The 24,992-nt window shown below is 49.6% G+C and overlaps 1 protein-coding gene across 4 annotated transcripts in view; it reads right to left on the bottom strand.

Annotated features, from left to right (window-relative positions):
- MTM1 (myotubularin 1) overlaps positions 1-24,992 on the bottom strand; it is a 739,022-nt gene that overhangs the window by 410,832 nt on the left and 303,198 nt on the right. For all 4 annotated transcript variants that reach the window (XM_078688643.1, XM_078688645.1, XM_078688646.1 and 1 more), the window contains exon 7: positions 13,632-13,715. In XM_078688643.1, the coding sequence (XP_078544769.1) occupies positions 13,632-13,715 (84 nt within the window). The remainder of the gene's footprint in view (positions 1-13,631; positions 13,716-24,992) is intronic.

The following is a 24,992-nucleotide window of genomic DNA, read 5'->3' as shown; positions in this document are numbered from 1 at the left end:
GATTGGCCACGCCCTCTGCCTTGACCACCGAACCGCCGTTGGAACGGGCGGTACGTCTTCTTGGTCTCCTTGGGTTTCTCCAAGCCCACCGCCGTGAGCGTTTCAGCTTCCGCCTTCATGCGGGGCATCTCATCGTCCGCGTGCTTCCCGAACAGGGTTTCGCCAGAGAATGGCAGATTAGCAACCCTCTGCTGAGCGTCCGGTTTCAAAGACGTAAGGCGGAGCCATGCATGTCGTCGCTGGTTTATTCCGTGGCAGAAACCATGCGCAGCCAGAAGAGAAGAGTCAGCTGCAGCGCTGATGATTTGGTTCGACACCAACATCCCTTCGTTAAGCACCTCCTGGAAGTCTTCCCGCTTGTCCCGCGGAAGAAGTTCCACAAATTGTTGAAGCGATTCCCAGAGGGCTCTGTCATACCGACCCAACAAGGCAGTGGCACTAGCTGCCTTCATTGAGGTCGCTGAGGTCCCACAAACTCTTCTACCAGAGGAATCCAACCACCTTGATTCCTTGTCTGGCGGAACTGTGGAGGAAGGCGTGGTGGCATGTTGTTTGCGCGCCGCTGTCACAATCACCGAGTCTGGAGGAGGCTCCAGCCTCAGAAAGGCCGGGTCCGAGTCAGGAGCCCGGTATTTCTTCTGTAGCCTGGAAGGTGCTGCCTTAGTCACTGCTGGCGTGAGGAAGAGGTCCAGGGCTGGTTCTTCCAGGCCCGGCACCAGCGGTAGTAACGGCCGAGACAAATGCTTCTGGTGGAGCGTCTCGAAGATGACCGAAGTCTTCGGAGTGGGCACCGTCAGAGTAATGCCCAATTTCGCCGCACCCCGTAGCAGCACGTCCTGGAAGGACACCAGATCGTCGACCGGTGAAACCCTCGTGTCCGGTGAATCCGACAAGGTCGGGGAGTAGTCCCTGGTCCCAGATGACCTGGTCCGTGACCGAGACCTGTGTCTCCTGTGGCGCCGTCTAGATCGGGTCGAAGACCTGCGACGCGAACGGTCCCTTCTCCCGGAGCGGGAGCGCGATCTCCCATCGCGTGGGCGCTCCACCGGTTTCCGCGGAGGAGTCTTCCGCGGCCTCTCCTGGGGTTTCGGGGTAGGCGTACCCTTAGGAGGTGTCGGAAGCAGAGGCAGGGACACCGACCTCGGTGGTCTATGAGGAGGGATAGGCGGCAGAGGCTGCCCCGCCGGAGAAGGCGGAGGCATGGAGGGGAGCGGCGGCTTAGCCGGAGGAGCCTCCTTCGGTAGAGGAGGAGGGGTCACAGGCCTGGTAGGCGTATATACCACCGAGTACCTCGTGCCCGATGACTTCTTGGAGGAAGGGGCCTTTGATCCAGACCCTCCAGAGCGTGAACGACGCCTCTTACGTCCTCCATCAGATCCAGCGTGACTTTTGGCGCCAGAATCCCTCCTGCGCCTCTTAGAGGAAGTTGAGATCCTAGGCGACGCCGATCTCTTCCTGCTCGACGTCGAGCGTCGTTTTTCAGGCGTGGAACGGCGATCCCTTGACTCTGGCGTCGAATGCCGTCTTCTCGACGTCGAGTGTCTCTTCCTCGACGTCGATCGTCGCCCCCTCGACGACGAGCGGTCAGATCTCGACGGCGAGCGTCGACCCTTCTTCCTTGATGACCGCTTCCTCGCGGTCCTCGACGCCGAGGAGCCCCTCGACGTCTAACTGGTCGACGGCGACCGGCGGTGTCGCCTCGACGGCGAGCGCCGGTGTCTGCGCCGACGGCGATGCCTCGACGTCGACGACGCCGCCGGTGACTTCGACGGCGGCCTGGCCAGGCCTCTCGACGTCGATCTTCCACGCTGTCTCGACCCAGAACCCCGGGGAGAAGGGGAACACACCGTCGTCATCCCTCTCGACGTCGTCGTCGATGCTATCGACGTCGACGGAGACCGGGACCTTTTGCTGGTCTTCCTGCCTCTGGGGAGCCCCCCAGAGGCCTCAGCAGGGGCAGAGGGAGCCTTCCCAGCCTGCCCAGACCCACCTGCAGCCTGCAGACGCCTCTCTTCTAGGCCTTGGAGCCTAATCTTCTGTCTTTCCCTCAGGGTCCTTGTAGAAAAGGCCTGGCAGATGTCACAATCCTCAGGGACATGTTCAGCAGGGAGGCAAATAATGCAGACGTCGTGTGGATCAGTCTTGGCCTTCTTCCTTCCACATGCTGGGCACTTGTTGAACAAAGCAGGCCTTTTAGATCCCTAAAAGCCTGAACAAACACACACAGAAGTGAAAGGCAACACCAAGAATCAAATGAGAACACTTTAAACCAAAAAGTGTCAAAAAAATCCAATAAACCCTTGACAAAGGGGGAGCTCAATGCACAGGGTCCTGTAAGCAGGAGCCGGAAAAAAGAACTGAAAGTAAGTTGGACCTGCTATGCATTCTGGGATACTAGGAGAAAGTTCTGGAAGATTCTCTTAAAGGCACAGTATCCTATTTAAACCACATAATGGCAGCCTATGGGGCTTGTCTGTCCAGGCCTTCCTCTCTATCATTCTGAGGGGTTTTGCAGTAAAAGCAAGGGAAATCTGGACAGGCTTTGCTGTTTGTGGATTTTTGGTGGAATTTCTAGTTGAAGTACTGGACAGTGTAGCCTGTGAATATAGGCTGCATTATTTGTCTTTAAATTTTCTCTTAAGTGTCTTTGCAGTTCTGCAATTTTTTTGACAACTTAAGAGATTATTTTTGATTGCCGGGGTCCTCGCACATGGGCGGGACTATTCACTAGATTATGACTATACACAGAGATCCCCTACTACAGAAGTCCCCCTGACTGAGCAATGGTAGAACTTGATGTAAAGTCAGCATGTGAAAATGTTCTGACAAGATGTACTGGTTCAGGGGTCTGAGGTCTAGAATGGGCCTGAGAGACCCGCCCTTTTTTGGAATTAAGAAGTACAGTGAGTACACCCCTGTACCCTGCTCTTTTAAAGGCACGAGTTCCATGGCCCCTTTTTGCAGCATGCAGAGTACTTCGTGCTGCAATAAGTGCATGTGCTCTGCGGACATAGGACGGTGCCTTGGGGGTATGTTGGGTGGAGTGGAGGTTAGTTCTAGACAATAGCCGTATTGGATAAGTTCTCTCACCCACCTGTCTGTGGTTATGCCTTCCCAAACTGGCAGGAACTGCTGAAGTCTTCCCCCGACCGGTGTTATATGGTCTGGGGGCAGTGACAAGACGTCACTGTTTATTGGTGGCAGAGGATCTGGCATTATTATTTACGCGTCCTCTGCCTTTGGTGCTGTTCCCACGATATCCACCCCTATAGTTCTTGTTATAGGTGGTCTGAGTGCCCCCTTTGTTGTATTGGGCTTGCTGTGATGCTTGACCTCTGGAGGCTCCCCTGTTACTGAAGCGACGAAAGGAACCGCCCCTGAACAGTTGTGACTGCAGAGCCCCCATGGATTTTGCTGTCTCAGTGTCCTTTTTAATTTTCTCAAGGGTTATGTCTACATGAGGACCAAAGAGAAAATCAGGGTTAACCGGCTGGTTGAGTAAAGTAGTTTGTATCTCGAGCTTAAAACCAGAGATGCGAAGCCAGGCATGCCTCCCAAGCATCACACTTGTGTTTATGGCCCTAGCTGCCGTGTCTGCTGCATCTAGCGCACACTTGATGGATGCATTGGAAATAAATTTTCCCTCCTGTATTAGCATTTCTGCTCCCTCCTTATAAGCCTCAGGCAGGTGTTGTAGTAGCTGCTCTAACGCGTCGTAGTGCGCCCTATCATATCTGGCTAATAGGGCCTGTGTATTGGAGATCCTCCAAACATTTGCTGCTTGAGCCGCTACTCGCTTGCCAGATGCTTCAAAGATTTTGGATTCTTTGTCCGGAGGGGGAGCATCACCACTTGTTTGAGAGTTTGCCCTTTTACGAGCATTAGCCACCACGAGGGAGTCTAACGGGAGCTGGCCTTTGATGTACGTAGGGTCCACAGGTGCAGGCCGGTAATTCTTTGCAATCCTTGGGTTTACAACCCTTGCCCTTGTGGTCTCCTTGAAAATGTCAGTAGCGTGTTTAAGGACACCCTTTAGCATAGGCAATGTTTTTACTGATCTTTCCGAAGTTGAGAAAGTATCAAACAAAAAGTCCTCCTCTACTGGGTCAGCATGCATGTCCACGTCATGGTTTTTGGCTGCCCTTTCAATCAAAGCATTAAACGCAGCAGTATCTTCAGTAGGCGAGGTTTTGACGGTGTAGGACTGAGTGTCAGGCGTGGTGTGTGGCTCACCAGGGTCAACAGGGTCAGTCCAGGTTTGCTGTTCATCCTGATCTGTGTCAGCAGGATAATTGAACTCATCCTCATCGTATCCCTCCCCTATATCCTCATTGGTGCGTGTGGGCGAATAGGAATAGTCTTGTCCATAGGACTCCACAGGTTCAAAAAGAACAGGTGAGTTTGCCGAGTCCCTTTTTCTTTTTAGCGGGATCTTGTATAACTCCAAAGGATTTTCTGGAACTATTTTCCGTTTGTAAATGGTGAGTCTACCAGAATCTGAGTCGATAAACAGTTTCGACTGATTGTCATAGGAGGGTGCTTGGAACATCACATCCTCCTCAACGGACTGAGTCCTTTAAACTACCGACGCTTTTTTGGTAGTGTCGGTGCTTTTTTGTGGCTCAAAGGTTTTTGGTCAAGCGGTGGGGGGCAGTCCATATGTAATCGGTGGCGTAAGCAGTGGAGACTAACCGACCTTTTTCGAGAGTGTCGCAGTCTTCGATCCGACCAACTTTGTAGGATCACTGGGCTGCTTGCGGCCCTGCGTCGATTCGAGCTGTCGGTGCGCAACAGGTACACTTTTCTGCTTCGACGCGACATGCTCTTTCGGGTCGTGTGTACTTTTCGACTCGAAGGCCTTGCTGGATATCGGCGTCGAGGCTGGAAGTTTCAGATCGATAGCCTTCCTAGCCTTGAGTCCTTTGCCAGTGTCGCCATCTTTGGGCGTGGACGTCGACAGCGTCAGCGCGACGTGCCTGACGGCAGAGACAGGCTTTGGCGTCCCGTGTTTCGGATCGACGCCCCCTTGTGACCCCGAAGGGTTGATGACACTTTTAGATTGGATTGGAGCCGACGAATCTGAGGCTGTCGATCTGAGGACTGTCTTCAGCAGTTTCGGTTTCGATATAGTTGCTGTCGGTTTTGGTTTTGATTTCGCCGCTGAAAGTGGCTGATTGACTGATGGCTCCGTAGAAGTATTCTTAGCCGGGCCTGGACGCGGGGCTATAGAATGCGGGTTAAGATCTTGGCTAAGGACTTCCGGTGATGCCTCAACCTGAGCCTTAGAGAGTATAGTGTCAGTATTGGTCCCCGCGACAGCAGATGGGCCTTGCTCATCGCTCGAGTCGTCATCGACGGCTCCGATGGCTTCTGCGTCGTCTCCTACCTCGACGATGTCTTCCTCATGGACTTAGTTCTCTTCTTCGTCCACACTATAGTGCGAGTCGTGCTCCGATGCAGGGTCCGACTGCTGGTCAGGATCCTCCTCATCGGCGCCCTCGTTGTCATCAGCCTCGAAGATATTTTCTGGTTCTGGCGCTGTTTTCTGGGCCGACTGCCGTGCGGCGCGTCGAAGCCGAAGTGTCTTCTTTGACCGGAACTTGGAACAGGCCATGCAGCTGGCCTCGTCGTGGTCCGGGGAGAGGCATTTATTGCACACCGGGTGCACATCAATGTGAGGGTATTTAGAGTTGCAGACGGGGCATCTCTTGAACGGGCTCCGTTCCATCGTCGATGTTCGTCGGGGCCTAGGTGTCGAAAAAGGCAAAACGGCCTTCGACGTCCTGTTCGAAGAACTGGATCAAGTACTGGGCACCGAAAGAGAGACAATACCGACGCCCCGAAGGCCTTTTGGCCTCGCGAAAAGTGTTTTATGTATATTCAAAACTTGAGTCAAGAAAGTACATCCAAACCCAATGGCGGAAAAAAACAATCTGAAGATGGAGAGGATGCCCATGCGCACTGTAGTCCAGGGGAGGAGCCACCTATCTTCGAAGACTCTTCCAGGACAACAATGTGCAATCATCCGGACCCAACACTAGGCGGCGATCTATGCACAGATCTGAATTCAGCAGCCCGCATGCCTCGAACATATACATACGCTGATGGAAATACTTCTTGATGACATTGAATAAACATTCACACCCCTCACACAGAAGGGAGTTAGTACCACCACTCACATGTATAAACATTATCTTGCCCCCAAATGCCACAGGTTGACCATAACTTGGAATGAGGGCCCTTACCACTGACACCTAGCAAGTGGCTTCCCATAGCACTAGTTCAACAAGCATTTCATAATAGGAACACATGCCAGAGTTAAATATAACCCTGACCAAGAGCACCTGACACTGACAAAGTATACACACTTATATCACAGTGGCCTGACAGTCTTGTTATTCAACTAAAGCAGTAGCAAGAATAGATGTCTAAGCATGATTGGGAGTGAAAAGTAGTTATCATACCTATGCGTGTTAATAAGGCAAGTCAATTACAGCCCCTAAAAGGCTTCACATTCATAATTACATGACTATGCAATTATATATCGGGCACCCTGTCAAGGATGATAGCAACATATATTCAAATATCACATTTAAGCATAACACAAGGTTTGTGAAACCTAGTCCCTAAGGGACAACTTGCACACCCCTGCCATTACACCCCTAGAAGATGTCTCCATTGTGATAACTCATATTAAGCTTCTCACACCTGGGTGTAGCCCTAATTTACAGTCCAAGTTGTAGAACAAAGGTTCCAGCATTACGAATCCTTGAAAACATCCAAATACCCTTGAGGGGCTACTGCCTTACAGTCAACAGAAGCTTAGTGTGGGGACTTTCTAATTCTTTGATTGGGGAGTCTGCGCTACCTCTGCAGCTCCCCTTTCACGGTGACCCCATCTTCCTGGAAATAGGCTGTTTCACACAGAAATGCACCTGCCTGGCATTATGGGGAGTTGTGAATATCAGAGCAGCCACTCCCCAGCTGCTCCAGGGAGAGCGGAGCTGGAGCGCCATCAGGTAAGCAGCTTTGAGCTGTGACTAATTTTTCCTCAGGGTGCTCGGTACCACCTGTGCACCCGGCATGCCGTTTTTGTGATGGAGGGCAACTAGGGGAGCACACCCGGCCTCTCCCGCCAGCTCCCCGCATTGGCCAGCACTCCGCATTTGCCAGCACCCCTGAGTGCTTCCACGGGAACCAGCCCTTCATTCGGGCCTGCCTGAACCTATGGGCGGGGGCTTCAGACGGCCTTCTGGTGCTGCGGGAGTGTGACGGCATTTCCCCCCTCTCCCCGGTCGCAGGGGAGTGAGACGCACTTTAGTCTTGTCTCTCCGGCCATCGGTACCCAGGGATCAGGTGCCGGGCTCCCATCCAGATTCACAGGGGCGCGACTGGGCTCCTCGACTTCATCTTAGTTGGGCCAAGGGATGGGATCCAGGGCTCTGGGGCATCGTCACAGGGGTTTGACGATGCAACCCAGCTTCATCTTAGTCGGGGCCCAAGGATGGGATACTGAGCCCCTGGGGTACCTTCATGGAGGCGCGACAGCACTCCCCAACTTTCTCAGTTTCTTGGGGGCCCAAGGATGGGTTCCTGGGTCCCCTGCCAGCTTTGCGCTCCAAGACTTTCTCTGCTTCTGGGGCCACTTCATTCTCCCCGGCTTTGTATTTTTCTAGCGGCAGCCCCCGGAACCTGACCCATACCCCAGGGACACATTGGAGACCGATGGCAGAGCCCCACACGCTTGGTCATCGGATAATCAGAGGTCAAAGTTCTCCTACCATGTTAGGGACATCTCTTGGGCCCCGTTGGGCCAAACTAGTTGATTTTGGCCTTTTTTTGCTCCTTGTGTTCCGCCCTAGCCACCTCGAGCACTCTCCTTCTGCCTCCTGGCCTCCAATAGGATGTTGTCAACAGGAAGCAGGTTTCACTGTCTCCTTGTGCCAGACTTTCACCTGGGTTCCTCCTCTGGGCTTCTCTCCTTGAGCAGAAACCCAGGATGCCTCAATCAATCAGGAATTTGGAGAGCGCACTACTCACCCCGTAAGGGTCCCAAGGCGCGGGGGGAGAGTTGCGGTGCTTCTACTGCTCAAAAAGCCAGGTCTTGAGAAGCCTCCTGATGGTTAGTAGGTCTTGGGGAGGGTGTAAGGTATGCTGGTCCGGTGTCGTGGAGTACCTTGTGTGCATGGGTGAGGAGCTTGAAGGTGATTCTCTTGTTGATGTGCAGCCAGTGCAGGTCTCATAGGTGGGGTGAGTTGTGGCTGTGTCGAGGGGAATATCAAGCGGGCAGAGGCATTCTGTATGCGTTGCAGTCGTTTCAGCAGTTTGGCCGGGGCTCCCGCGTAGAGGGCGTTTCCGTAGTCCAGCCTGATGCTGACGAGGGCCTGGGTGACCGTTCTTCTTGTGTCAGTGGGGATCCACCTGTATATCTTGCGGAGAATGCGGAGGGTGTTTAAGCACGATGAGAAGGCGTTGACATGCTTGGTCATGGAGAGTGTCGAGTCGAGGATGAACCCCAAGTTGTGTGTGTGGTCGGTGGATATCGGTACTGCTCCCAGGGCGGTCGGCCACCAGGAGTCGTCCCAGGCTGAGGGGGTGGAGCCAAGCATGAGGACCTCCGTCTAGTCAGAGTTCAGCTTCAGACGGCTGTTCTTCACCCATTCGGCGACTGCTCTCATTCCTTCGTGGAGGTTGGTTTTGGAGGTGAGGGGGTCCTTGGTGTGGGAGAGGATCAGCTGTGTGTCGTCGGCGTAGGAGATGATGTTGTGGTTGTGCAATCTGGCGACGTGGGCTAGCGGGGCCATGTAGATGTTGAACAACGTTGGGCTGTGGGATGATCCTTGGGGTACGCCGCAGATGATCTTCGAGGCTTCGGATCAGAATGGGGGAGGCGGAGGTGGTCCAGTCCAGTGCTTTGTCTCGGATTCCGGAGTTGTGGAGGCGTGTGAGTAGGGTGTTGTGGAAGACCGTGTCTAAGGCGGCCGATAGGTCCAGGAGGATGAGGGCTGCGCTCTCGCCGTTGTCCAAGAGGGTCCTGATGTCATCAGTGGCGGTGATGAGGGCCGTTTCGGTGCTGTAGTTGCTGCACAACCCGGACTGGGACGGGTCCAGTATGTTGTGCTCTTCGAGGTAGCGGGTCAGCTGTTTGTTGACGGCTTTCTCAATGACCTTCGCCGGGAATGGGAGCAGTGAGATGGGCCGTAAGTTCTTGAGGTCCCTCAGGTCTGCCTTGGATTTCTTGAGCAGGGCGTTGATCTTGGCGTGCTTCCGGCTCCCCGGGAAGGTTTCGGTCTCGAAGGAGATGTTGATGGCCTTTGCCTAGATGGGGTGCGATGGTGGCGCTGGCTTTGTTGAAGATGTGGTGTGGGCACGGGTCTGACGGGGAGCCGGAGTGGATGCTGTTCATGATTTTGATGGTGTCGTTGTCATTGATGCTAGTCCAGGTGAGCAGGGGGTCGCTGTGGGTGGTGGCCGAGGGGTCTGCGGTGTCGTTGGCTGTCGTGGTCTGGTTGTCGAAGCTGTTGTGGATGTCTGCGATCTTGTGATGGAAGAAGGGGAGAGGAGTTGGCCTAACAGCTAGGGCGCTCGACCTCGGACCTGGAGGAACTGGGTTAGAGTCTCGGTAACGACGCCAAAACCTCCTGTGATTCTGGGCAAATCACTTAATCTCCCCGTGCCTTAAATGAAAGTGTGTCCTCATGTAACGTAACTGGAAAATGTGTAAAGCGCTATGATATCTGATTCGGTTCGGGTCTAGTTCGCGCCATATAAAACTCTGCAAAAAAAAAAAAAAGGAGGCAAGTGAGTTGCACAGTGATGGTGGGATGTCGGTGTTGGAAAGTTCCTTCACGATGTTGAAGAGCTCTTTGTAGTTGTGTGCGTTGTTGTCGAGGCGGTCCTTGAAGAAGGTCTTTTTGGCGGATCTGACGAGGTGATGGTGTTGGTGCATGGCGTTCTTGTGGGCTGCGTGGTTCTCCGGTGTCTGTTCGTGGCGCCATTTCTTCTCTAGTTTTTGGCAAGTTTGTTTGGAGGTCTAGAGGTCCGCGGAGAACCAGCTGGCTTTTTTGTTGGTGCGTCTGTTGGACGTTTTTAAAAATGTATTTATTTATGTATTTAAATCGGGCGAGGGTGTTGGCGCAGTCGTCGATTCAACGCCTGAGGTTGCTGGCGGCAGCGTTGGGGTCTGTGGGTGGGGTTTGGGTGAGGGCGGTGTTGAGCTGGTCTTCAGTGATTTTGCTCCAGCTACGGCAGGGATCTGTTGGGTGCGGTGGTGTGTGGTGGATTTCCGGAAGGTGAAGTGGATGCTGCGATGGTCGGTCCAGTGGAGTTCGATGGTGTGGATGAAGGAGACGTGGGAGCTTTCGGAGAAGATAGGGTCAAGAGTGTGGCCTGCAGAGTAGGTGGGCATTGTGACGAGCTGTCTGAGACCGAGATTGGCGAGGTTGTGGATCAGGTTGGTGGAGTTGGTGTCGTTGTTGTTCTCGAGGTGGAAGTTCAGGTTTCGAAGTTCAGGTCTCCGAGGAGGATGTAGTCCGTGGAGACGAGGGCGTGCGTGCGAAGTCGTTGATGAAATCGCGGAACTTAGGCCAGGGTCCGGGGGGTCTGTAGATCAGGGTTCCTCTGAGAGTGGTATTGGGATCAGTGTGGATCTGGAAGTGCAGGTGTTCGGCGGTGCTGAGGGTGCCGTCGGAGTTGGTCGAGACCTTGAGGGTGGTCTTGTGGATGATGGCGATTCCACTTCCTACTCCGTTGGTGCGGTCTCTGCGGTTGATCTTGTAGCCGTCCGGGATGGCGATGGCGATGTCAGGTGCCGAGGAGTTGTTCATCCAGGTCTCTGTCAGGAAGGCGACATCCGGGGAGGATGCGTAAAGCAGGTCCCAGAGTTCGCCGGCGTGTTTGCGTGCGGAGCGAGTGTTCAGGAGTATGCATCTGAGGTGGATGCCTCTTACTGGTCCTGGACTCCCTCAGAGGCTCAGTCAAATGGCCTGGGGACAAACAGGGGGTTCCTCCTTCCAACTGCCCATGGTGTCAGCCTCCAGTCCCAGTGGTCCTCAGCAAGGGCACATCCCAGAGAGAGATCCTCTTACTGAGCAAAACCTTTTAAGGAGGGGCAGAGGGTGCTGGCAGGAATGCACCTCTGGCCTATCATGCAGTGCCACATCACCTCTATGCCCATGATTCCACCTTCCTGTACAGACCTCTGGGGATGCTTCAAGATTACGTCGTCCTGGGGTTCCATGCCACATGGTCTCTGAAAAGCCCACTGCTCCCACTCGCTGACATCACAGCCCTGGCCTGAAACAGGCCTGGTGTCTGGGTGCTGGCTGCAGATTAATGCCCTGCAGCTTCAACCCATCTCTCCATCCTGGAGAGAAGACCTTCACCCTGGGGAATGCTTGCAGGGAGGTGCTAGGCCTCTGATGCTACAGCTTGGGGAGGAAGGTAATTAATACAGCCTGGCAGGGCCACACAAGACCTGGGCTCTGGGTCTGAGCTGAGCCAGAGGAATATGACATTTCTGGATTACCCATTAGTTATACATATATGCCTTTCTACTTAGCAGAATGGTTATTTTCACATAATTTAAAGTGCACTTTTGTGAGTGTCTCGAGTTTGTAGGCCCAAGAGAATTGAAAGTACCCTGTGTGGTCTCCTTTTCCGTAGGAGTATAATGGAGTGTTCCTACAGTGAAACAGTAAAGCACACTGACTATTCCTTACATGTGTACCCCAACATTATAAGGCCTACTTAATGTCACCTGCCAACTCTGCATAATCCCTTCTGCTCCAACCTATCTGTACACAGCTCCTGGGCTGCTCACAACAGTAATCAACCCCTTGCAGCCCTTACACTGGTGCACACACATGTCCACATGCAACCCACCCAGTGCCTCTCAACCTAGCTTCATCGCAGAGCCCTCATCTCACCAGGCAGACACTTGCAAAAAAGCATGCGCAGTTCATTTTATCACGAGTTTACAGTGGGTGAGTCCCAGGTTATGAGGCTCTCCCACAGTAAAAGTTCCAAAATCAGGTGATCAAAAAGCAAACAATCCAGGAGGCTGATATGGTCAGAACCACTTTCTCACACTAGAGCCTGTAAATTAAATACTACTAGTGGGCCTGCCAAACTGATTGTGCCACCCACTAGTAGCCCTGCAAACATGGTTCAGGACTGCCACTGCAGTGTCTCCAAGTGCAGTTTTAAACTGTCATGTCGACCCGGCAAGTGAACCCTCTTTCCAGACCCAAACTTCTCTTTTTCTATATGCAAGGCACCCCGAAGGTAGGGCAAAGGGAGCCCCATAGGTTATCATTGGAGCTGCCGTGTAACATCTAAAAGTATAACTTTCAATTGGGAAGAGATAGGGATTTGGAGTTTAGATCCCCTGAACACAGAATTTAAACTCACATCTTTCTGTGAAGATGTTTTTTAAATTGTGTGTTTGAAAATGCCACTTTTAGAAAGTGGGCATGTTATTGTTTTACCACTCTGTGCCTCTGCCTGCTTGCGGAATCCACACTGGTTTGGACTGATAGTTGGGCAGTTTGTGCATTCACTCTAGACAGTCACACAAAGGGAGCTGAGGTGTGTCCTGCATATCCTGATGGCCCATAACCAGGCTGATGGGCTTTCTTGAGCTAGTGTGGTGGAAGGAGTGGTCACTGACACCTGAAGAGCGCTGTGCCTGGCCTCTCACAATGCCCCCGGTAGTGTGTCCGGAGCCAAGGAAGGGCAAGGTAGGATCTTGTGGACAACAAAGAATTTCCTTTGAAGTATGCCTACTTCAGAGGCCAAAAGGGGTAGAAGTATTGGACTTGTAACCCCACCTTTTAAAAAATGTTCTGGATAAAGAGGAGACTAGCAAGAGGAAGAGGAAGAGCTGGAGAGCTGTAAGGAGTAGGACTGCCCCTGGCAAAGCATATTCAAGTCCTTCCGGGAGACAGAGGGTGATATACTGGAAGCATCATTATAACAAAATCTGCTTTCCGTTATCTCAAATGCTTTTCAACCAGGCCCCATTCCTCAGCCATTCTCATACAAGCTAAGAATATTAGGGTACTCAACTGGAAAGGAACTACTGAGTGATGTTTAATAAGATTTATAGCACCAGACCGGATGGTGCGTTAAAAGTAGTCTGAGCTTCAGTCTGTGCTTGGGCTTCTAGGCAGGAAAATGTACAGTTCAGTCTATCTGGCAACATGGTAGAAAAAGAGTATTTAAAAATACCCTATTTTAAACTTAAAGTCTGGTAAAAAGCATCATCAATTTTGAAAAGTAAAATAAGGAAAATCTCTAGATTATTTTCAGATAAAGTATGTCCTTTGTAGAAATGACTGCTAAGGCATTCTATGACGGTAAGAAACGAGCATGCGCTTGACCTTAAAAATCTAGTAATTTACCTACAAATCTTAAGGAGGTGAAGAACAATGCTCTATAAAGCTTAGTCTTTGCCATTCAAATGCATTCAAAAGGTTGAATAGGCTAAGAATCTAGATAACGCAGTGTCCTTTCTAAATTATTAAAATATTACTAGTGACATACCAGAGATAAGATATACTAAAGATGCCACAAAGCGCGAGTATATGTAAAAGCTCAAACAAAGGAGACACTCATTTTCATTAACATACCTGTCTACGATATTCAGACATGGGTTCATAAACTGTCCAGCCATTTTCAGAAAATTTTTCTTCATTTTGAAATGCAAATAAAAGCTGCAAATGAATAAACAATGAAGTGCTTTACATACAACTAAGGACACATATTGCAATATGCAGTAACAGTTTATTTTGGAGGAAAGTCAATAATTTGTTCTGTTAAAAAACAGTCTTATAAAGTGTTCATACAAGAATGGTTTCCTGGCACTGAAAGGACCATCACAACAGACTTAGCCACGTGTACGACACAGGTTTTAGCTGCTGCAAACAGAATCGGTCAGTTTGCGACTGCTATAGTACCTTGTCACATGTACTGATTCAATTTTGCGAGTTGGTAACTAATTACCAACTTGCAAAATAGGGTTTGCGAGACGGTATTAAGAAGGGGGAGTGTTGAGGGCATCCCTTCCTAATAGTGAGTAGTAGATGGATATTTAAATGCTTTGTGCCCAGAATGTGATCACAAACAATTCATATTTTACTGACTCAATGAAGGAGGTGGCAAACCCTTCGCAAACAGGAAGGTGTCCCCAAGGTACCCTTTCCCCTTTGTGAATGTGGGCACTCACATCTTTTAGGAGCAGGCTGCATTAAAAAAAAATGCTTTATTTAAAAAGCAATCAAGATATGGTGGTCTGCTAACCCCAGCAGAACACCATCCCTGTGATCACAATGGGTCGCAAACTGCGACCTGCCTCAAGAATATTGATGCAGCAGGTAAATTGCGACTGTTAGATCTGGGGGTCTTTAGTTGGCAGAGGTAGGTACCAATGTCCAAATAGGGACACTTGCTTCTAGTCAGGGTAAGGGGGATACACTCTTTAGATAACCCCTGCTCACCCCCTTGGTAGCTTGGCACGAGCAGACAAGCTTATCAAAGGCAATGTGTAAAGTATTTGTACTGTAACACAGTGAAAACACCACAAATAGACAAATAAAGTGTTTTTATCTAAACTGCACAAGACCAAAATGACAAAAATCCAACATACACAGTTCAAGAATATGATTTAAAAAGAGTTCTAGGGTTTGCGCCAGTTTTAGCCCAAAGTATCTGTAGGATGCGACAAAAGTTCTTAGCGGCAACTGCAGCATTGATAAACAAGCGATGCGTCACTCCTGAGACCCTGGGGAGGCGATGAGACAACCCGCTGTACGCAGCGGGCGTGTTGCGACGAATCCGGTCTGAATGGAGAGCGATGCAATACCTTGTATGGATTCCAGGGTGCAGGTTCTCCGGTAGAAAGCGTCTCGCACAGGCACGATGAGACGATCTTCGGGGCGATGACAATCTTCAGTGCAGCGGCGATGCACCCAAGCGTTGGACTCTGCGACAATGTTCGCTGTGACAGGATGCGGTCCACAAGCAAGCGATGCAACGGTTCTCACAGCGACGACAGGCTCTGCGAACGATGCGTCGGTTCTTGCAACAGATCTTAGCGGGGACGGAAATCTTCTTGCACTGTTTACGATGAGCTCCGCAAGCGAGTGATACGTGCAAATTGTAGATTTTCTTCTTTTCTTCTTGTCCAGCTCCCCAAACAACAGGAAACAACCTCCAGAGGCCCCACAAATGGATCAAGCTCTCCAGGCAGGTCAGAACTCACACAGCAGAGTTCAGGGGGGAAGCTGGGGGTGAAGCTCTTTTGTTCCTGGGACTTCTCAACAGGAGGCCAGCTCTTCTCCCGCCCTTGAGGATCTCTTCAAGCAAGGGGACACAGCAACAGCAAAGTCTTTCCCCTCTCCTTGGCAGAATAGCATCTGCAGGTCAGCAGGTCAGCCCACAAACAGACAGCAGGACAGTCCTTTCTCTTCAGTCTTTCAGCTTTTCTCCTTGGTTGAGGTTCCTTCTTGATTCCAGGATGATCTAAAGTTCTGGGATCTGGGTATCCTTTTTATACCAATATTACATTTGTTCTCTAAAGGCAGAGAGGCCTTTGCCTAGTCCAAAGCAGTTCTGGTCAGTCCTGGAGCACTCTGTTTACATGACTACTTCTTTAATTTGAGAGAGAGGGGCAGAGTCGTCAGCCGCCCAGCAGGAGGTGGAGCCAGCATTGTGGAAGGCAGGCACAGCTCTATTCAGACCCAAGTGCTATCCCCTCCCACCACTCAAGATGCAGATGGAGCTATTCACCCCAGTTCTAACTCACCCAACCTCCTGGAGCCACCCCATCCCCTGTCACTCACAAACCAGACAACTCACAAACATGCAGAGGCACATAGAAAGGTTAGACAAGAAAACAGCCACTTTTAAAAGTGCTATTTTCAAACACAGGAATTAAAAACCATCCTTCCTAAAAGATGGGATATTAAATTCTGAGTTCAGGGATACCAAACTTCAATTTTCTATCTGGCTCCTAAGGGAAGATATGCAGGTAAAAATTATACACAGCATTCCCCATTATAGCCTAAGGGCAAGATAGCCTTTCAATAGTGAAAAACGAAATTGGCAGTATTTCACTATCAGAGCATGTCCCTCACACTAGTACATGCCCTACCTTTCACATACACTGCACACTGCCCAGGGGGGTACCTTGGGCCTTCCATAGGGGTGTCCAATGTGTACAGAAAGGGAAGGGTTAGGCCTGGCCAGTGGGGACACTGGTCAGGTCAGTATGGCAGTTAGCAACTGCACACAGGCACTGCGGTGGCAGGCCTGAGACACCATTTTAGGGCTACTCATGTGGGTGGCACAACTAGTGCTGCAGGCCCACTAGTAGCATTTGAATCACCAGCCCTGGCACACTCAGTGCACTTTACTAGGGACCTACTGGTAAAACAAATATGCCAATCATGGATAACCAATCATAATAACAATCTATGCAGAGAGCATATGCACTTCAGCACTGATCAGCAGTGGTAAAATGCCCAGAGTCCTATAGCCAACAACCACAGGGCAGGAAAAATAAGGGAGGAAGAAGCCAAAAGTTTGGGGATAACCCTGCAAAAAGGATCATTTCCAACAGCGACCATATAGGGAACCACTAAATGTGTCTGAGACACTATAAGTACATTGAATTTTGCAACTTCCTAATTGCAAGTCGCAATTAGAAACAAGCTAAATTTTTCCATCATACAAGTGGACCTAAGGGCCCAATTTAGATCATGGCCGACGGCCCAATGTTCCAACAGGGCAACGGAGTAAATTACTCTGCCGCCCTGGTGGATGGACCACCCACCAGATTTATAAATGACAACCAAGCTGTCAGTCATTTATAAAGCACTGGCAGGAACTGCCGTCACAGAAAAAAGCAGCCTACAGACTGACTGCATGCTCATTCTACCTGGGCCAAAGCTGCTACCACTGCGTTGGCATGAGGAGTTTCTATCCTGGACCTATGTTAGGTAGCTACATGGGCATCTCTCCATACGTTCACAAAGCACTATGTTGGAAATTTACTCCTAACAATGGCAGACGTTAACCTTCTTCTAGGGTTGGGAAAAAAGTTGTTGTTGGGAAAATAAACTTGCAAACATTAAGATTTTTGCATGAGCAAATCTGCAAATGCATATTTGCTCATGCTAAAATGCTGTTCACAAATATTTTCTAGGAGTACTATTTATTGACCTACTTCTGTAAATTCTTGGGAATTCAAGAAAGCCATATAGCTGCACTTAATGCAAGTGCATACGCTTGGGTGCACTTTCGAGCTTTCTTTAAAAAAAATCGGGCCCCTAATTTGATCTGGCGTTGGTCGTAACTATATGCGTTTATTAAAATGATGTCTCTCTCTCTTGCTCTGTATTGGCAGGCTTCACTGTAAGTGACAACATTCTGCTCTTTCACAAGGAGCATATCTGCACACAAAGTAGCTTTATTCAGTGCCAGTAACTACTGTGGCAGTGTGTGCTTTTTGAGACCAAAAAAATAATTTTTGCTTTTGCCAATGTTTGTTATAATGATGAGGGCCCGGCAGCTCCTACACCAATAAGGTTTTACAAAAACCATGCCAAAATAAGTCACACATTGACAAAACTAAAAAACTGACCACTAATTTCAGACCTAATGGCTTTGCCATTGCTTGTTTATTTTTGTTTCCCATAATCTTAATGAAACTGGTTACACTGAATTTCCATTTGAATATTTTTGGGAAATACTAGCATGCTTCAACAAGTTACTAAAAGATGATGCAAAGAATAGGTACCTGAAATTTTACAGTAGTTCAGAATAATGTTTTTTTTCCTGCTTTAATTTTTTTTATCAACATTTTATTTTGAAACCACAGAATCATCAACCTTGCTTTCAAGCTTCCACAAATATTTGTATCAAATCGGAGAGCATTCTGGGAGCATTATACATAGCCTCATATTGCTGACCCTTGAAAACGTGTGTACATATTTTTATACTGTGTCCAGTCAGAGCTTACATTTACATAGAATGCTCACTCACCCTAATAATAAATGCTTTCAATTAATAAAGCACAGGTTACTTACCTTCGGGAACGATATATCTGTAAGAAACTTTAGTTAGTTAGATTCCTTAGCTTAGAATAACCCTCAGGCTTAAGACTGGATCCGGAAAGTTTTCGTCAGCAGTACCCCTGCACGTCGGTAGGCGTCGTCTGCAGCTCCACGTCCGTCGTTGGCGTCGTGATCGCTGGGATGACGTCGTTGGAGTACTTAAGACGCCGCCCTTGCGCGCTGACGTCAATTCTGTACACTGTTTTCCGTGCCAGGAAAGTAGAGCCATGCAAGAAACCGACACTGGTGCCATGAAACTAGGGCCCTGAAAGGGATGACCTTAACCCTAGATATCGGTTCGCAGAACGGGAAGGATGGGTGGGGCGGTAAGGAATATAACGAACTAATGTTTTTTGCAGATATATCGTTAACAAAAAGGTAAGTAACTTGTGCATCTGAAATAAACACGTTAGTTCGATTCCTTACCTTAGAATAAATACCCCAGCAATACCAACCCCGGTGGTAGGTCTGCGAACCAGGATCACACTAGGAAGTCCTGGAGAACCGAACGGCCAAAGAAGCCGTCTCTCCGGACCTGGCTGTCTAAGCCGTAGTGCTTACCAAACGTGTGCAGCAAGGCCCATATGGCAGCCTGACAAATGTCCTGCAAAGGGACTCCCCGTCCCAGTGCCGTAGTAGCCGCCGCGGCCCGAGTGGAATGGGCGCGCAGCCCCTCAGGAGGATCCTTTTCAGCCAAGGAATAACAGACCTTGATGTATTAAACAACGTACCGAGAGATGGTCCGTTTGTGCACCGCCGGTCCCTTCTTAGCGCCCACGTAGCCAACAAAAAGTTGGTTAAACATCACAAGAGGGCAGATTTGCTATACCAGATCTGCACATCAAAACATGTCTACTTCCTTTGAGAAAAAAGATTCACCTATGTATGAAATTCAAATGTTGAATATTGAGTGCAACCTTGGTGTTAAATGCTTATCCACCTCAAGCATTAGAAAAGGACCATCTGCCCACCTCTTTTTGTTATAGTAATTTCCTTTATACAATAGATGGAACTTATCAGGGCTCGACTATAAAATACGAAGATTACTGCTTATATTGTTTGTGCTCGGATAGATTGAACCTTATTCTTGGTGAATCTTGTACCAAGGTAAGATTCTGGACTATGGTTCTTTTGTGTTACTTAAGCTCTATGACTAAATGAAATGTTAAGCTCCAAAAGAGAATAGTATCTGAGCTAAATTTCACGAATTCCCTTCACAGAGTTACTCAAAGTGACAAGCCTATACTCTTAACCCCTTCGACGCTCATGACGAGCTGGGCTCGTCATGGCGTAGCCTCCTCGCACGCTCATGACGAGCCCAGCTCGTCACGTAACACGTGATTTTTAAAAACCCAGCGTACGGGCGGAATTCCGCCCGCACGCATGCGGTTAACTATTAAAGTGCTGAATACATTGGACATTAGGTGAGCTTGTTAAACACTTGCCTCTCATTGGTAGCTTTTATTCTTTCTGTATTTATGGTGCTTTTTTCTGCACGAGTCCAGGTGTGGTTTGTTCAGTTTTACACTTGGGGCCCTTAAGTTTAGGTGTTCATATTATTTTATAGATATTGGTGAAATCACATGGTGGCTGTCCACTTGCCTATGCTTTACAACTGCAACCTATATATGGGTTGTTGTAAATAAAGCACCGTAAACAGCATGATATTCTTAAACTAGTCTTTGGTGGTCAGTTTGTAGGTTTGTTATCACACGACCGGATGAGGTGATATCTAAAAACACATATTGAATAGTAGTAATGTTTAATGGAAAATGTCTAGGACAAGGAGGTTACAATTTGTTTTTTATGTATGATTTACAGCCTTGAGGAAGCCCGCAAAGGGCAAAACGCATGTCGGCTGTGAAGCACTTTGTTTTAAAAGAAATAAAAAACACATTTTCTACACAACGTGACTCTCTTGGATTGAAAAGGAGTGTCTCTGCGAGAATATGAATTGGAGAAAAGTGCTGATTGCACAAGGATAAAAGTGACTTTATGTGATGTGCGCTGGTGTATTCGTTCTTTAACAAAACCGACGGTGGGGGTTGGTTACCGACATCAGTCGGTGATAGGCGTCACACGGCTTGAAACCGGGCATCCCTACTGGCACCAGGAGTCGAATCGACTCGAAAAAGATAGACAAAATTGTCCAAAAAGTTAGTCAAAAAATGACAAAGGGAACGTTCTTCCCCGATCTGCGCTTGCTGGCGTGGAAAAAAGAAGAACTGACGTCACCTTTAAGATGCTCACCCACGCACACAAGGCCCTCCACGGCACCGGACCAGCATACCTGAACAGCCGGCTCAAATTCCACGCACCCCAAAGGACCCTACGATCAGCCCAGCTCTCCTACGCCGCACCAGAAAGACCAGATCGGGAGGCCGCTCCTTCTCCTTCCTCGCGGCCAAAGCATGAAAATGAAATGAAAAGTGAATTTATAGAGCGCAATTGCTGCCCAGGGGCGTCCAAGCGCTAGTGCAGGCTAGTAGTAACAAACACTTAAAAGGGAATCAGCCGGAAGAGTTAACAGGGGGTAGTGAACAGGAAGGTTTTTAATTGTTTCCGGAATGACAGCAGATTGGGATTGGCTCGAAGTTGAAAAGGGAGAAAGTTCCACAGCCTGGCAGCGTTCAGTGCAAACATCCTGCCGCCAGCTCTTGCTCTTTTTACTTTGGGTATTAGGACTAGAAAGGCCTGGGAGGAGCGGAGATTTCTGGTCGAGTGGTAGTGAGCTATTAGATTACGACTAATTACTGGTCCCGTCTGCCAAAAGCATGGAACGCCCTTCCGCTTCACCTCAGACAGACATCGCTCCCCATCTTCGCAAGAAACCTCAAAACCTGGCTCTTTGACAGACGCCCTCCTTGATGGAATGGAACCTGCACCCCCCCACCCCTAGCATCTTGAGACCCTTACGGGTGAGTAGTTGCGCTTTAACAAACTCCTGATTGATTGACGTCAGCGCGCGAGGGCGGCGGCTAAGTACTCCAGCGACGTAATCCCGGCGATCACGACGCCGACGACAGACGCAGAGCCGCAGACGACGCCTTACCGACACGCAGGGGTACTCATGACGAAAACTTTCCGGATCCAGTCTGACGCCTGGGGGTTATTCTAAGGTAAGAGATCTAACTAACGTGTTTCTTTGAGATCCATAAATACAGGTTTGAACAGAATTAACATATGGGCAAAAGAATTACCTTAAATGGAGACCGTGCCCTTCCCTGATCCAAAATGTGGTACTGCAAACTGGCAACCAAAGGGTTTGTGCTGCATGGGGTTGGGACTACTTGTCCCAAGGACAACATACACATGAAAACCTGTTGCCTTTGACCCCAAACAATATGTCCTGGGCGTTGGTCTATAGAAATTCCCACATCCCTGGAGGGAGTGCAAAATGGCTGCCTCTCACAGGGGCTAGTATGTTCAGTGGAAGAAGAGGCGCTTCGGGTGAATTGGGCACAACTTTAGTCGAGGTTGAATCAGTACCAATCCAACACTAGAGAGAACGATCAGGCCCTCCTCATTCAGCATCAGCACAGCAGTGAGGAACCCGGGGCCGGCGGAGACATTGAGGAACCCAGGATCAGCACAGGTCTCGGGCCACAAGCAGGGTCAACAGTGGAGCCGATGGCAAAATGGGCATAGAGGGTCCAACTGACACAGAGGATGAACCCGGTATTACAAATAGAGGTGTGTCAGAGGGAGAAGGTATAGCTCCAAAGAACTAGAGCATGCCTTTAATCCAGTGGCAAAGTGAGCAAGGGACCCACGTCTGAGCATACCCTGCCAACTTAGGGCGAACAAAGCAAACACAAGGTGATGATGGACGGAGTGCTGAAACTTTTCAGACACTCATCCCCCAGTCACAGATCTGGTTTGAATCCATCATCGTTCTTTAGCTCACATCGCCACACCAGTTCAGACACAGATATATGCAAATCAGCCTTGGCCCTGTGTCTCATGGGAACAGTCCAGCCCGAACTGCCAAGCTATGCCTTCCCTGGACCGGAAACAAGCATACCTCAAACATTCCCTGATGTCCTTCAGCTTCATCAATGCACAAACGATGCCGGCCTTAGAGATGTGGCCCAACCCCAGGCACACCAAGCGCACCTGGTGGGATCTGTCACAGACATTTGTTTGCGATAGCTCCTACAGGACTTGAAACCTGCAGTTTTTGGGGGGGCAACATCCCCTGTACACAGGAGACAGAAAGGGAGCTTCGGATCAGCGTCCAGTGCCACTGAATGAAAAGAACTGTAATCAGCGCATGGGAGAGACCAATATAGGCTCATCATTTCCAGAACGGCATCAGGGCAGAGCTGCAAGGTGCTACCTTCTAGCGAGCAAAGATGCTGCTGAAAAGTTTCCGGATACAATTTGACGTTTGGGGAATATTCAAAAGGGGAGGAATCTGCAGCTAGAAGCCCCAATCTGAAATGTGGTTTCAGTTGCATCTTATAAATTCCTAGTTACAGGTTCAAGATATTATTTTGTGGAGTTTCATAAAGCGTGAACTAGACCTGAAGGCATCAGAGTGCTTTAGATGAGCACCAGTTATGTTACAGATGGACACATTCATTTTTGTTAGGCACAGGGAGAGTAAGTGATTTGCCAAGAGTCACAGAATGTTGAGTGTCCCTTCAGAGTCTCGAACCGAGGTCGACCGCTCTAGCCCGCCCTCCACCGATGTGAAGAAAGGACTGATTATAGTATTTGAAAAGAGGCAAAGTAAATACCTTACACCTAGACACAATCTCCTCTACTCAATCATTTAAGAAACCCATTAACATCAAGAATAAGGTATACATTTTTACATACCTTGTTTCTTTTGCAGGATGTGTTTGAGCTTACATCTTTTGGACTGTTAACAGTAGGTCTGGCTTATGCTTGAATGGTAGGAAGACTATTTTACATCTAATTTGTCTTTGTTATCATTTACTATCTGCTCTAAGGAAATGGTTAAGGCTTGTATACTTCAAAAATACAGTTCTCTCCTGTGAAGACTGTCGGATTAAAGGTTGTTTTGCAAAGTTTGTTGATTTTATGAGGACTGTGATCTTAAATGTTTCTTGATTTGTATGTTTGAATGCCCTCATGATCCACTATTAACTGTGAATTTTAGTTATGGTAATTCAAGGCTGTTTAATAATTGATTGTTTCCCTTGGCTGGGAAGGGAAAATTACATTGGCAACTCCCCTTTGGAACTCGGAACTATTGGGCAGCCTGTGGAAATCTTAAGGATTCGACAAGTGGGACCTTATTGGGATCTCTGGGCGAAGGATGGTATCCTCCCCTTCGAGACCCTGCAAGAACGATATCAGATGCACGGGAGTGAGCGGTTCCGTTATTTTCAGATTTGGCATGCGCTGCTGGCTAACATTCCCCCTGGAGGGATGCCCCCGGAGGCCTCCCCGTTGGAGGATAGGGTGCTCGATGGTCACCTCCCGACGAAAGCGATTTCTTTGGTTTATAAGAAGCTAGTTAATCATGCGGAGGATCTGTTGGTGGCCCTCAGAGATCAATGGACGGCCGACGGTTTGTTGCTTGACGATGAGGATTGGAGGGAGGCGGTGGCCTCTCCACGGGTTGTGGCTGTCCAGATGAGGCTTCGCCTGGTTCAACTAAAGATTCTACATCGCAGTTGTGTGACGGGCCCACGGCTAGTGCGAATGGGTCTGGCCGACAGAGGAGAGTGCAGGAGAGGGTGTGGTGAGTTGGGAACCTTTTTTCACATTTTGTGGGAGTGCGCCCACGTTCAAAGGTATTGGTCGGCTGTTCATGCCAAGGTGAGAGGTGTGGGGAGTGGAATTTGAATTGGAAGCGAGATGTTGTCTTTTGAATGTTTGGAACCCGACAGACCTTAGCGCTCATGGAAAGGTGTGGACAACGTTGGCTTGTAGTATAGCGACCCGCAATATAGCTCAGTTGTGGGGTGCGGCTCAGCCACCGACGGTTGGGAAATGGATGGATGATCTGGATTGGTGCATGTTCCGAGAGCGGGCAGTGTATGTGGCAAAGGGTAGACCCAAGAAATGGAGAAAGATCTGGGGGCCTTGGAATACCTACAGGGGCGACATCTGTACTCCCCGATGTCTACGGTTGTTCCGGAAGTGTTGGAGGATCCCTGAACTCAAATGTCGTTATTATTGTTGACCTTTTCATGTTTCAGGAGGATGTGCATAGATTTGTGGTGCAGTTTGGCGACTCAGTGCAAGTATTGTACGTGTATTATTTGGAAAAAAAAATATTAAAAAAAATAATTGATAGTTTTTTTAATTGAATTTATTTGTTCTATACGTTGTGAAGATTTTAATTAATCAACAATAAATTTCATCTCAATTTAACTCCTGCAGTAGCTAAATCCTTGGTTTCCTGGACTGTTGGACTCGGCCTCGTGGCGTGGTCCTACCCCTCCCGCATGGCGGGCCTGGGACGACATCGGCCCTCCGTCGACCCCCCTGAACACGAACCATCGACGAGAGCAGCCCCCTGGCAACCCACGGCTCTCCTCCCTGGGACCCTGGCGGACCCTGCTCGCCAACACCGCCGGTCTGGCGACCATGCCAGACCACCATTTCCGGCCCGACTCCATCTTGGGCCCATCACGTCCCGAGCACGTGGCCGCAGCCATCCCTGGCCCCGGCCTCAGCGAAGCCCCGACCTCGAGGCACCAAGATCCTCCCAGGTGGTAGAGTGGCCACTTGGCAGAGCCCGGAGGAGGGGAGTTTCGAAGGGCCTCCAGCCGTCCCCGGACGCCTGGTATCGATCGCCCTTCAGCCTCCCTGGGCGCTGGCTCCACCCCCCTGCTGGGTGTCTGGACACCTTTATCCCGGCCCCTCTGAACCCCAGGCGCGAGGGTCCAGACATCA

Source organism: Lissotriton helveticus, chromosome 4_1, assembly GCF_964261635.1.
Source record: "Lissotriton helveticus chromosome 4_1, aLisHel1.1, whole genome shotgun sequence".
NCBI lineage: Eukaryota > Metazoa > Chordata > Amphibia > Caudata > Salamandridae > Lissotriton > Lissotriton helveticus.
This window is presented reverse-complemented; position numbering and strand designations above follow the sequence as displayed.